This window comes from Salmo salar, chromosome 19, assembly GCF_965601325.2.
Source record: "Salmo salar chromosome 19, fSalSal1, whole genome shotgun sequence".
NCBI classification, from domain to species: Eukaryota; Metazoa; Chordata; class Actinopteri; order Salmoniformes; family Salmonidae; genus Salmo; species Salmo salar.
In genome coordinates, this window is record NC_138309.1 from 60,321,382 (window position 1) to 60,336,089 (window position 14,708).

The 14,708-nt window shown below is 51.1% G+C and overlaps 1 protein-coding gene across 1 annotated transcript in view; it reads left to right on the plus strand.

Annotated features, from left to right (window-relative positions):
• Positions 1-1,588: 1,588 nt before the first annotated feature.
• The window catches only part of LOC106579239 (SH3 and multiple ankyrin repeat domains protein 1), a 44,772-nt gene continuing 31,652 nt past the window's right edge, over positions 1,589-14,708 (plus strand). The window contains exons 1-2 of the mRNA XM_082965531.1: positions 1,589-1,684; positions 11,246-11,449. Of these exons, the coding sequence (XP_082821657.1) occupies positions 1,589-1,684; positions 11,246-11,449 (300 nt within the window). The remainder of the gene's footprint in view (positions 1,685-11,245; positions 11,450-14,708) is intronic.

Consider the following 14,708-nt stretch of genomic DNA (forward strand, 5'->3'; position numbering starts at 1 on the left):
TGTCCAAACACAACAGGGCGAAACAATAACCCCGAAGTCCAAAATGCATGTACCACAAAACATACAAAGTGACGACACGTAACAAGCCCACACACAAAACAGGTGGAGAGGCGGGCTTAAATAATACAACTAATTACTAATGGGAAACAGGTGTAACTCATAAAGACATAACTAACAGAAAAACGAAAAAGGGATCGATGGCAGCTAGTAGGCCGGTGACGACGACCGCCGAGCGCCACCCGAACAAGGAGAGGAACCGCCCTCGGCAGTAGTCGTGACAGTACCCCCCCCCCCCGACGCGCGGCTCCCGCAGCGCACCGACACCGGCCTCGAGGTCGACCCGGAGGACAAGGCGCAGGGCGATCCGGATGGAAGCGATGGAAATCAACTAACAATGATGGATCCAGTATGTCCCCCACCGGGACCCAGCACCGGGACCCAGCACTTCTCCTCCGGACTGTACCCCTACTGCAGGCCCCCCACCTGGCGTCTTGAGTCCAGAATGGAGCGTACTGTATACGCCGGGCCCCCGTCGATGTCCAGAGGGGGCGGAGGGACCTCTGGCACCTCACCGTCTTGTAGGGGACCAGCTACCACCGGCCTGAGGAGAGACACATGAAACGAGGGGTTAATACGATAATAAGAAGGGAGTTTTAATCTATAACACACCTTGTTTATTCTCCTCAGGACTTTGAAGGGCCCTACACGCTGCGGACCCAGCTTCCGGCAGGGCAAGCGGAGGGTCAGGTTTCGGGATCGAGAGCCAGACCCTGTCTCCGGTGCGAATATGGGAGCCTCGCTGCGGTGGCGGTCAGCGCTCCTCTTTTGCATTTCTCCTGCTTGTTTGAGGGATTCCTCCACAGCTCTCCAGGTGTCCTTGGAGCGCTGTACCCAATCCTCCATGGTGCCAGGACCGGCTGGTAGCCTAACACACACTGGAAAGGCGACATGTTAGTGGATGAGTGGCGGAGTGAATTTTGCGCCACCTCAGCCCAGGGTAAATACCTCGACCACTCACCTGGCCGGTCCTGGCAGTACGACCGCAGAAACCTACCCACCTCCTGGTTCACTCTCTCCACCTGCCCATTGCTCTCGGGGTGATAACCGGAGGTCAAGCTAACCGAGACCCCCAGACGCTCCATAAACGCCCTCCATACATGGGACGTGAACTGGGGACCCCGATCAGAGACGATGTCCTCCGGCACCCCGTAATGCCAGAAGACATGGGTGAATAGAGCCTCCGCAGTCTGTAGGGCCGTAGGGAGACCGGGCTATGGGAGGAGACAGCAGGACTTAGAAAACCGATCCACAACTACCAGAACCGAGGTATTCCCCTGAGACGGGGGAAGATCGGTAAGAAAGTCCACCGACAGGTGAGACCACGGCCGTTGTGGAACGGGGAGGGGTTGTAACTTCCCTCTAGGAAGGTGCCTAGGAGCCTTGCTCTGGGCGCATACCGAGCAGGAAGAGACATAAAACCTCACGGCCTTAGCCAAGGTGGTACCAGTACTTCCCCCTAAGGCCGTGCACTGTCCTCGCCACCCCAGGATGACCCTACGAAGGTAGCGTATGAGCCCATCGAACCAACATGGGCGCATCAGTGAACAGCGCCTTCAACTGGTTGAAGGCTCTGTCCGCTTCAGCCGACCACCGCAAACGCACCGGTCCCCCCTTCAAAAGTGAGGTAACGGGAGCCGCAACTTGGCCAAAACCCCGGATAAACCTCCGGTAGTAATTGGCAAAACCCAAAAACCCTGCACCTCCTTCACCGTGGTGGGAGTCGGCCAATTACGCACAGCATTAACACGATCACACTCCATCACCATCCCTGAGGTGGAAATGCGATAACCCAGGAAGGAAACGGCTTTTTTGAAGAACTCACATTTCTCAGCCTTGACGTATAGATCATGCTTCAGCAGTCTACCAAGCCCTTTGCGCACTAGAGACACATGCTCGGCGCGTGTAGAGGAGTAAATAAGGATATCATCGATATACACAATCACTCCCTGCCTGTGCAGGTCCCTAAGAATCTCATCCACAAAAGATTGAAAGACGGCTGGAGCATTCTTCAACCCATACCGCATGACGAGGTACTCATAGTGGCCCGATGTGGTACTAAATGCGGTTTTCCACTCGTCTCCCTTCCGAATACGCACCAGATTATAAGCGCTCCTGAGATCCAGTTTCGTGAAAAAACGCGCTCCGTTAAATGATTCCACTGCGGTAGCAATGAGAGGTAGCGGGTAACTGAACCCCACTGTGATAGAATTGAGACCTCTATAATCAATGCACGGACACAAACCTCCCCCCTTTTTTTCACAAAAAAGAAACTCGAGGAGACAGGTGAATGGAGGGCTGAATGTACCCTTGCCCCAGAGCTTCCGTGACATATGTCTCCATAGCCAACGTCTCCTCCTGAGACAATGGGTACACGTGACTCTTAGGAAGCGCAGCGTTATCCTGGAGGTCTATCGCACAATCCCCCGGTCGATGAGGTGGTAATTTAGTCGCCTTCTTTTTACAGAAGGCGAGAGCCAAATCGGCATACTCAGGGGGAATGCACAAACCTGGTCTGAACTCTCCACCGACGTGGCACCGATGGAAACACCTAGACATCTACCTGAACACTCCTCTGACCATCCCTGGAGAACCCCCTGTTTCCACAAAATCTTAGGATTGTGACTAGCTAACCAGGACACCCCCAGCACCACTGGAAATGCAGGTGAGTCGATAATAAAGATACTAATTTGTTCCTTATGATTCCCCTGCGTTACCATGTCCAGTGGCACCGTGGTCTCCCTGATCAGCCCTGACCCTAATGGTCGGCTATCTAAGGAGTGCACGGGGAAAGGGGATTCTAACGGTACCAGCGGAATTCCCAACTTAAGGGCTAGTCCGCTATCCATAAAGTTCCCAGCTGCGCCTGAATCGACTAGCGCCTTATGCTGGGAAAAGGGAGCAAAATCAAGGAAAAAAATTAAGACAAACCCATGACCAACAGAGGATTCTGGGTGAGTGTGGTGCTGACTCACCTGGGATGAATGAGGAGTGTTCTGCCTGCCTTCTCGACTCCCAGAGGGACCCCCCCAGCACCGGTCGGCCGTGTGTCCTCGTCAACCACAATTGGTGCAGGAGGGGCGCCCTCCTCCGGTTCCCCTTGACGCAGTTCCCCCGAGCTCCATAGGAATCGGTGCAGGCAGGCTAGGAGCTGGAACTGACAGGACCCTCTCTGAACGCCCGCGGGCAGCCAGCAGATTGTCCAGTCGTATAGACATGTCGATCAGTTCATCTAGGGAGAGTGTAGTGTCCCGACACGCTAGCTCCCTGCGGACGTCCTCCCTGAGGCTACACCGGTAGTGATCTATTAGGGCCCTGTCGTTCCACCCAGCTACAGCCGCAAAAGTCCGGAATTCTAGGGCAAAATCTTGCGCGCTCTTCCTTCCGGGGGATGATCGAAGACGGCCCTGAAATGGCGGGTGAACTCAGAGTAGTTGTTTCGTGCGGAATCGGGTCCATTCCACACAGCGTTGGCCCACTCCAATGCTCGGCCCATCAAGCAGGAGATGAGGAGGCTCACGCTCTCCTCCCCCGAGGGAGTCGGCCTCATGTTCGCCAGGTATAATTCAAGTTGTAATAGGAATCCCTGGCACCTTGCCGCTGCTCCATCATACTCCCTCGGAGGCGTAAGACGTAGTGCCCCAGATCCAGACGGGGAAGGGAGTGGAGGAGGTGAGCTCGTCGGGTGAACCGGAGGTGAAGGGAGGAGACCACTCCTCTCCCATCGATCCATTCTCTCCATCATCTGGTCCATGGCTGACCCAATCCGATGGAGAACGGTGGTGTGATGGAGGACCTGTTCCTCCATCGATGGTAGAGGGGTGGTGGCTGCTTCTGCTGACTCCATTTCTATGGTGCGGGCTTTCGTAACACTTTGGGCTTCGTGGGTGTGGAGTCAGGCACAGGAAGCAGGAAAATGTTTGGTACAATATGTAATTTAATAAGTACTGAAAACCGAGGAAATATGTCCAAACACAACAGGGCGAAACAATAACCCCGAAGTCCAAAATACATGTACCACAAAACATACAAAGTGACGACACGTAACAAGCCCGCACACAGAACAGGTGGAGAGGCGGGCTTAAATAATACAACTAATTACTAATGGGAAACAGGTGTAACTCATAAAGACATAACTAACTGTCACGATTCCCACCGACGGTGGCGCCCCCTCCTGCTCGGGTGGCGCTCGGCGGTCGTCGTCACCGGTCTATTAGCTGCCACCGATTCCCTTTGCTTTTCCCTTTTTTTTATTTTACACACCTGTGGTAAATTAGCCATTAGAAGGGCTATTTAGGTTAGCTGGCCCCGCTCCTTTTCGTGCGGGATTAATTGTTGTTTCTGACTGTCTTGTTCATGTTCGGCTTGGCATTGTCACACTTTATTTATTCCCCTGTGTTTGGGAACTTTGATTTTCTTTCTCAAAGTGTTATTAAAAGTACAACACTCCCTGTGCTCGTTGCTTCCTGCGCCTCATTCCTAATCACGACTACCAACGCCGTTACAGAATCCCGCACCACCATAAAGGTATGGAATCAGCGGAAGCAGCGAGCACTCCTCTGCCCTCGATGGAGGAACGCGTGCTCCACCACACGACAGTCCTACATCGCATCGGATCGGCCATGGACCAGATGATGGAGAGGATGGACCGATGGGAGAGAAGTGGTATCCTCTCTCCACCTCCACCTCCCCCGATACAGCCATCTGCGCCTCCCCTGACGTCTGGCTCTGGCGCGCTTCGTTTGGCGCTCCCGAGGGAGTGCGATGGGGCGGCGGCTGGGTGCCAGGGGTTTTTGCTCCAGCTTGAGCTGTACCTGGCCACCGTCAGACCTGCTCCCACGGGGAAGGAGAGCGTGAGTGCCCTCGTTTCCTGCCTGACGGGCCGAGCTCTGGAGTGGGCTAATGCGGTCTGGAACGGTCCAGACTCGGCGAGGGACCACTACCCAGAGTTCACCCGCCGCTTTCGGGCCATGTTCGACCACCCTCCGGAAGGAAGAGCGGCGGGTGAACGGCTGTTCCACCTCAGGCAGGAGACGAGGAGTGCGCAGGACTTCGCGCTGGAGTTTAGGACCTTGGCTGCTGGGGCGGGGTGGAACGACAGGGCCCTCATAGACCACTACCGCTGCAGTCTCCGGGCGGACGTCCGCAGGGAGCTGGCCTGTCGGGACACAGCTTTGTCCCTGGACGAGCTGATTGATATGTCCATACGTCTGGACAATTTGCTGTTCGGAGAGGGTCCTGCCCGTTCCACCCCCGTGCACCCCCGCTCCTACCCCTATGGAGGTGGGAGGAGCCGTGCCAAGGGGCACCGGAGGAGGTGGCTCCTCCTGCACCAGCTGTGGTCGGAGAGGACACACGGCCGACCGGTGCTGGAGGAGCCAGTCAGGGAGTCGAGATGGCAGGCAGAACACTTCTCAGTCACCTCAGGTGAGTCAGCACCAGATTCACCCAGAACCCCCTGTTGGTCACGTGTTTTTACCAGTTTTTTTTACTAAATTTTTCCCCTCTTCCCAGCATAGGGCGCTAGTCGATTCAGGCGCAGCTGGGAATTTTATGGACCGTGGACTTGCCATTAAGCTGGGCGTTCCGCGGGTGCCGATAGATTCCCCTTTCCCCGTGCACTCCCTAGATAGCCGACCATTAGGGTCAGGGCTAGTCAGGGAGTCTACGGTGCCACTGGACATGGTAACGCAGGGGAATCATAAGGAACGCATTAGTTTTTTCCTTATTGATTCGCCTGCGTTTCTGGTGGTGCTGGGGGTCCCCTGGCTGGCTGGTCACAATCCCCGTATTTCGTGGAAACAGGGGGTTCTCCAGGGGTGGTCAGAGGAGTGTTCAGGGAGGTGTCTAGGAGTTTCCATAGGTGCCACGTCGGTGGAGAGTCCAGAACAGGTGTCCACCGTGCGCATTCCCCCTGAATAAGCCGATTTGGCGATCGCTTTTTGTAAAAAGAGGGCGACTAAATTACCACCCCATCGACAGGGGGATTGTGCGATAGATCTCCAGGTAAACGCTGCGCTTCCCAGGAGTCACGTGTACCCCTTGTCACAGGAGGAGACGGCGGCTATGGAGACATATGTCACGGAATCCCTGGGACAGGGGTACATTCAGCCCTCCATCTCACCCGCTTCCTCGAGTTTCTTTTTTGTGAAGAAAAAGGAGGGAGGTCTGCGTCCGTGCATTGATTACCGAGGTCTAAACGCTATCACGGTGGGATTTAGTTACCCACTACCTCTCATCGCTACGGAGGTGGAATCATTTCACGGAGCACAGTTCTTCACAAAATTGGATCTCAGGAGCGCGTATAATCTGGTGCGGATCAAGAAGGTAGACGAGTGGAAAACCGCCTTTAGTACCACATCAGGCCATTATGAGTACCTCGTCATGCCGTATGGGTTGAAAAATGCTCCAGCCGTCTTTCAATCCTTTGTTGACGAAATTCTCAGGGACCTGCACGGGCAGGGCGTGATTGTCTATATCGATGACATTCTGATATATTCCGCCACCCGTTCCGCGCATGTGTCCCTGGTGCGCAAGGTGCTTGGTAGACTGCTGGAGCATGACCTATACGTTAAGGCTGAGAAGTGTGAGTTCTCCAAACGAGCCATCTCCTTTCTGGGTTATCGCATTTCCACCACGGGGGTGGTGATGGAGTGTGACCGCGTTAAGGCCGTGCGTAATTGGCCGACTCCAACTACGGTGAAGGAGGTGCAGCGGTTCTTAGGCTTTGCCAATTACTACCGGAGGTTTATCCGGGGTTTTGGCCAGGTAGCGGCTCCCATTACCTCACTGCTGAAGGGGGGGCCGGTGCGTTTGCGATGGTCGACGGAGGCGGACGGAGCCTTCAAGAGGTTGAAGGCGCTGTTCACCGACGCACCCGTGTTGGCGCACCCGGACCCGTCTTTAGCATTCGTAGTGGAGGTGGACGCATCTGAGGCTGGGGTGGGTGCCGTGCTATCACAGCGCTCGGGTACGCCATCGAAACTCCGCCCCTGCGCTTTCTTTTCGAAGAAGCTCAGTTCGGCGGAGCGTAACTACGATGTGGGGGACAGGGAGTTGCTAGCGGTGGTTAAAGCTCTGAGGGTGTGGCGGCACTGGCTTGAGGGGGCTAAACACCCCTTTCTCATCTGGACCGACCACCGAAACCTGGAGTACATCCGGGCAGCGAGGAGACTGAATCCACGTCAGGCGAGGTGGGCCATGTTCTTCGCCCGGTTTAGGTTTACCATCTCCTATAGACCGGGTTCCCTGAATACTAAGGCCGACGCGCTGTCCCGTCTCTATGACACGGAGGACCGGCCCATCGATCCAACTCCCATCATTCCAGCATCTAGGCTGGTGGCACCAGTGGTATGGGAGGTGGACGCGGACATCGAGCGGGCATTAGTGTTGGAACCTGCGCCTGCGCAGGTGCCCGTAGGGCGCATGTATGTGCCGCTCGGTGTTCGTGATCGTTTGATTCGGTGGGCGCACACGCTACCTACTGCGGGTCATCCTGGTGAGGCGAGGACAGTGCGGGGTCTAAGGGGGAAGTACTGGTGGCCCACCTTGGCTAAGGACGTGAGGTCCTATGTCTCTTCCTGTTCGGTGTGTGCCCAGAGTAAGGCTCCTAGGCATCTACCGAGAGGGAAGTTACAGCCCCTCCCCGTTACACAACGACCATGGTCGCACCTGTCCATCGACTTCTTAACAGATCTTCCCCCCTCTCAGGGGAACACGGCGATTCTGGTGGTTGTGGATCGGTTCTCTAAGTCCTGCCGTCTCCTCCCATTGCCCGGTCTCCCTACGGCCCTGCAGACTGCGGAGGCCCTATTTACCCACTTCTTCCGGCACTACGGGGTGCCGGAGGACATTGTCTCTGATCGAGGTTCCCAGTTCACGTCCAGGGTCTGGAAAGCGTTTATGGAGCGGCTGGGGGTCTCGGTCAGTTTGACCTCCGGTTATCACCCCAAGAGCAATGGGCAGGCGGAGAGGGTGAACCAGGAGGTGGGCAGGTTCCTGAGGTCGTATTGCCAGGACCGGCCAGGGGAGTGGGCGAGGTATATTCCCTGGGCTGAATTAGCCCAGAACTCACTTCGCCACTCCTCAACTAACATATCACCCTTTCAGTGTGTGTTAGGTTACCAGCCGGTCCTGGCACCATGGCACCAGAGCCAGACCGAGGCTCCTGCGGTGGAGGACTGGGTCCAGCACTCCAAGGAGACCTGGAGAGCCGTCCAGAACTCACTCAAGGAGGCCAGTGCGCGGCAGAAGAGGAGTGCTGACCGCCACCGCAGTGAGGCGCCCGTGTTCGCACCGGGAGACAGGGTCTGGCTCTCGACCCGGAACCTGCCCCTCCGCATGCCCTGCCGGAAGCTGGGGCCGCAGTGTGTAGGGCCCTTCAAAGTCCTGAGGAGGATAAACGAGGTGTGTTATCGGTTGCAACTCCCTTCCTATTACCGTATTAACCCCTCGTTTCATGTGTCTCTCCTCAGGCCGGTGGTAGCTGGTCCCCTTCACGAAGATGAGGTGCCGGAGGTCCCTCCACCCCCTCTGGACATCGGGGGGTCCCCGGCGTACAGCATACGGGCCATTCTGGACTCGAGACGCCGGGCGAGGGGCCTGCAGTACCTCGTGGACTGGGAGGGGTACGGCCCGGAGGAGAGGTGCTGGGTGCCGGCGGAGGACGTCCTGGACCCATCTATGTTGAGGGATTTCCACCACCTCCGTCCGGATCGCCCTGCCCCTCGCCCTCTGGGTCGACCTCGAGGCCGGTGTCAGGAGGGGGGTACTGTCACGATTCCCACCGACGGTGGCGCCCCCTCCTGCTCGGGTGGCGCTCGGCGGTCGTCGTCACCGGTCTATTAGCTGCCACCGATTCCCTTTGCTTTTCCCTTTTTTTTATTTTACACACCTGTGGTAAATTAGCCATTAGAAGGGCTATTTAGGTTAGCTGGCCCGCTCCTTTTCGTGCGGGATTAATTGTTGTTTCCGACTGTCTTGTTCATGTTCGGCTTGGCATTGTCACACTTTATTTATTCCCCTGTGTTTGGGAACTTTGATTTTCTTTCTCAAAGTGTTATTAAAAGTACAACACTCCCTGTGCTCGTTGCTTCCTGCGCCTCATTCCTAATCACGACTACCAACGCCGTTACACTAACAGAAAAATGAAAAAGGGATCGATGGCAGCTAGTAGGCCGGTGACGACGACCGCCGAGCGCCACCCGAACAAGGAGAGGAACCGCCCTCGGCAGTAGTCGTGACAAGCATTCCTCATGAAGCTGGTTGAGAGCATGCCAAGAGTGTGCAAAGCTGTCATCAAGGCAAAGGGTGGCTATTTTGAAGAATCTGAAATATAAAATATATGTTGATTTGTTTAACACTTGTTTGGTTACTACATGATTCCATATGTGTTATTTCATAGTTTTGATGTCTCCACTATTATTGTACAATGTAGAAAATAGTAAAAAGAAAGAAAAACCCTTGAGTAGGGTGTGTCCAAACTTTTGACTGGTAGTCTATATCTACTACACTAGATATAGGACAGACACTTCAAAACCTTATTCCTTATGATGTATTGTCGTACTGTCTTGTTATGCCATTAATGAATGTGTTATTCAATGCATCCCCTCCCCGCCCTCCACCCCTTCCCCCTGTCCCCGTCCCCATCCCCCTTTAAGAGGGTACACACTGTCATTGCACACGGAATGAGTCCATGCAATTTATTATGTGACTTGTTAAGCATATTTTTACTCCTGAAATGATGTAGGCTTGCCATAACAGTGGGCTTGAATACTTATTGACAATTTAGCTTTTCATTTTGAATTCATTCGTAAACATTTTGAATAACAGTAATTCCACTTTGACATTATGTGGTATTGTGTGTAAGCCAGTGACAAAAAATCTACATTTGATCCATTTCAAATCCAGGCTGTAACACAACAACATTTGGAAAAAGTCAAGGGGTGTGAATACTTTCTGAAGTTCCGCTCTCTCCCAGGAATCACACACACCATACGTCTTGCATACACACGTCTCTCTCACACATAGACACACACACACACACACACACACACACACACACACACACACACACACACACACACACACACACACACACACACACACACACACACACACACACACACACACACATACACTCAGGTATTTCCTCCAAGGGACGGCATTGCTATGGCAACGGGTACATTGCTCCTCTAATGATCTCGCCATGTGTTGTTGGCTACAGTATCAAACGGCTAGACAGAGGGGGAGAAAACTATAGAAAATGTTGTCCCCCTAAAAATAAAACAATAATATGGAAATATACTCCATAAACATCAGCATAAAATTATATTAATGCAAAGTTACCAGATGCATATAAAAACATCAAAGACATTGTCCATTGTGACCAGAAAGCCTCTAGTGTATCAAACACAGACATACGTGGGGGGGGAAAGCGCTTTATCCTCCAAAGAAGTCTATGAAGAAAATCTCTGTCTTCCATTGATTGCAATGCAGGTCTAAGGTTATGGCTAAGGCAGATAACTGGTTTAGTTGACAGAGTGAGTGTTGTACTCTGGGTCCTTGTAATTATTGAGTCTCATTGTGTGTCTTGAGTCTTGTTAGATAGTTAATAGACATGGCAACTGATTAATAATTTACACACATTTCATTTGTATTCAAATGAGTCAGAATGGTGATAGCTGAATTAGTAGCTTTGCAGCGAATGAGCACATTTGACGCTCAATAGTTAGTATGCTAGATCGGTTAGATTATTTGTTTATTTCAAGTAGAGTAAACATGATTATTGTCAGTTTTCAATGAGACCAGTAAAAGGCCAATGATAGAAAGGTGAAACTAATTTCCATAAAGTACTTTCTATGTCTACTTTTAAAACAAACTCTTGTCAATCACGAGCCGATAATACAGCCTTGTCGCTAAAATGTCACCATGTTATAAATAATTAACTGCCATGATGCTTTAGATTTGGATCACAAATTGTATGTCAAGCTAATTATACACCTTCCAGTCAAATCAAATGGCATTTAAAATGTAGAACTCACCTTTGCCCCAATCCTTGCTTCCACCCAACACTCACACACGCATGCACGCACACACACACACCACCTTGAAAATAATACACTCATGATTTTCATACCTATTAACTGTCCACTGTGCTTTCTCGTCTCTCATCTCCTCCCTCTGTCAGAGGTGTCTGCAGTTTGACCCTGACTTCACGGTGTGGAGTGCCAAGCAGCAGGTCGTCTGTTCGCTGAGCGAGCCACTGTGGGACATCTACAACTATGGCCTCTTCCAACCCGCCGGAGAGGGACGAGATGCCATGTTCCTGGAGGAGGAGCGCTGCCTCCGAGACTACCCACAGTCCTTTGAGAAAGGGGTGCCTTACCTGGAGGTATTTTGATGGGAGACACTGGATGTTAGAGAGTGATGCAATAATAATACACTACCGTTCAAAAGTTTGGGGTCACTTAGAAATGTACTTGTTTTTGAAAGAAAAGCTACTTTTTTTGTCCATTAAATAACATCAAATTGATCTGAAATACAGTGTAGACATTGTTAATGTTGTAAATGACTCTTGTAGCTGGAAATGGCAGATTTTTTAAATGGAATATCTACATAGGCTTACAGAGGCCCATTATCAGCAACCATCACTCCTGTGTTCCAATGCCACGTTGTGTTAGCTAATCCAAGTTTATCATTTTAAAAGGCTAATTTATCATTAGAAAACCCATTCGCAATTGTTAGCACAGTTGAAAACTGTTGTTCTGAATGAAATAAGCAATAAAACTGGCCTTCTTTAGACTAATTGAGTATCTGGAGCATCAGCATGTGTGGGTTCGATTACAGGCTCAAAATGGCCAGAAACAAAGTACTTTCTTCTGAAACTCGTCAGTCTATTCTTGTTCTGAGAAATGAAGGCTATTCCATGCAAGAAATTGCCAAGAAACTGAAGATCTCGTACAACGCTGTGTACTACTCCCTTCACAGAACAGCGCAAACAGGCTCTAACCAGAATAGAAAGAGGAGTGGGAGGCCCCGGTGCACAACTGAGCAAGAGGACAAGTACATTAGAGTGTCTAGTTTGAGAAACAGATGCCTCACAAGTCCTCAACTGGCAGCTTCACTAAATAGTACCCGCAAACACCAGTCTCAACGACACCCAAAAAAAAGCCATATCTCAGACTGGCCAATAAAAATAAAAGATTAAGATGGGCAAAAGAACACAGACACTGGACAGGAGAACTCTGCCTAGAAGGCCAGCATCTCGGTGTTGCCTCTTCACTGTTGACGTTGAGACTGGTGTTTTGCGGGTACTATGTGTGCTAACTGTGCTAGCAGCTGGCTAACATAATTGCAAAAAGGTTTTCTAATGATCAATTAGCCTTCCAAAATAATAAACTTGGATTAGCTAACACAACGTGCCATTGGAACACTGGAGTGATGGTTGCTGATAATGGGCCTCTGTACGCCTATGTACAGTTGAAGTCGGAAGTTTACATACACTTAGGTTGGAGTCATTAAAACTCATTTTTCAACCACTCCACAAATTTCTTGTTAACAAACTATAGTTTTGGCAAGTCGGTTAGGACATCTACTTTGTGCATGACAAGTAATTTTTCAAACAATTGTTTACAGACAGATTACAAACCAGACTCAGTTATACCAGCTCTGTCAGGAAGAATGGGCCAAAATTCACCCAACTTATTGTGGGAAGCTTGTGGAAGGCTACCCAAAACATTTGACCCAAGTTAAACAATTTAAATGCAATGCTACCCAATACTAATTGAGTGTATGTAAACTTCTGACCCACTGGGAATGTGGTGAAAGAAATAAAAGTTGAAATAAATCATTCTCTCCTATTATTCTGACATTTCACATTCTTAAAATAAAGTGGTGATCCTAACTGACCTAAGACAGGGAATTTTTACCAGGATTAAATGTCAGGAATTGTGAAAAACTGAGTTTAAATGTATACTGCTCAAAAAAATAAAGGGAACACTTAAACAACAACATCCTAGATCTGAATGAAATAAATAATCTTATTAAATACTTTTTTCTTTACATAGTTGAATGTGTTGACAACAAAATCACACAAAAATAATCAATGGAAATCCAATTTATCAACCCATGGAGGTCTGGATTTGGAGTCACATTCAAAATTAAAGTGGAAAACCACACTACAGGCTGATCCAACTTTGATGTAATGTCCTTAAAACAAGTCAAAATGAGGCTCAGTAGTGTGTGTGGCCTCCATGTGCCTGTATGACCTCCTTACAACGCCTGGGCATGCTCCTGAAGAGGTGGCGAATGGTCTCCTGAGGGATCTCCTCCCAGACCTGGACTAAAGCATCCGCCAACTCCTGGACAGTCTGTGGTGCAATGTGGCGTTGGTGGATGGAGCGAGACATGATGTCCCAGATGTGCTCAATTGGATTCAGGTCTGGGGAACGGGCGGGCCAGTCCATAGCATCAATACCTTCCTCTTGCAGGAACTGCTGACACACTCCAGCCACATGAGGTCTAGCATTGTCTTGCATTAGGAGGAACCCAGGGCCAACCGCACCAGCATATGGTCTCACAAGGGGTCTGAGGAGCTCATCTCGGTACCTAATGGCAGTCAGGCTACCTCTGGCGAGCACAGGGAGGGCTGTGCGGCCCCCCAAAGAAATGCCACCCCACACCATGACTGACCCACCGCCAAGCCGGTCATGCTGGAGGATGTTGCAGGCAGCAGAACGTTCTCCACGGCGTCTCCAGACTCTGTCACGTCTGTCACGTGCTCAGTGTGAACCTGCTTTCATCTGTGAAGAGCACAGGGCGCCAGTGGCGAATTTGCCAATCTTGGTGTTCTCTGGCAAATGCCAAACGTCCTGCACGGTGTTGGGCTGTAAGCACAACCCCCACCTGTGGACGTCAGGCCCTCATACCACCCTCATGGAGTCTGTTTCTGACCGTTTGAGCAGACACATGCACATTTGTGGCCTGCTGGAGGTCATTTTGCAGGGCTCTGGCAGTGCTCCTCCTGCTCCTCCTTGCACAAAGGCGGAGGTAGCGGTCCTGCTGCTGGGTTGTTGCCCTCCTACGGCCTCCTCCACGTCTCCTGATGTACTGGCCTGTCTCCTGGTAGCGCCTCCATACTCTGGACACTACGTTGACAGACACAGCAAACCTTTTTGCCACAGCTCGCATTGATGTGCCATCCTGGATGAGCTGCACTACCTGAGCCACTTGTGTGGGTTGTAGACTCCATCTCATGCTACCACTAGAGTGAAAGCACCGCCAGCATTCAAAAGTGACCAAAACATCAGCCAGGAAGCATAGGAACTGAGAAGTGGTCTGTGGTCCCCACCTGCAGAACCACTCCTTTATTGGGGGTGTCTTGCTAATTTCCTATAATTTCCACCTGTTGTCTATTCCATTTGCACAACAGCATGTGAAATGTATTGTCAATCAGTGTTGCTTCCTAAGTGGACAGTTTGATTTCACAGAAGTGTGATTGACTTGGAGTTACATTGTGATGTTTAAGTGTTCCCTTTATTTTTTTGAGCAGTGTACTTCGCTAAGGTGTATGTAAACTTCTGACTTCAACTGTAGATATTCCATTAAAAATCATCCGTTTCCAGCTACAATAGTCATTTACAACATTAACA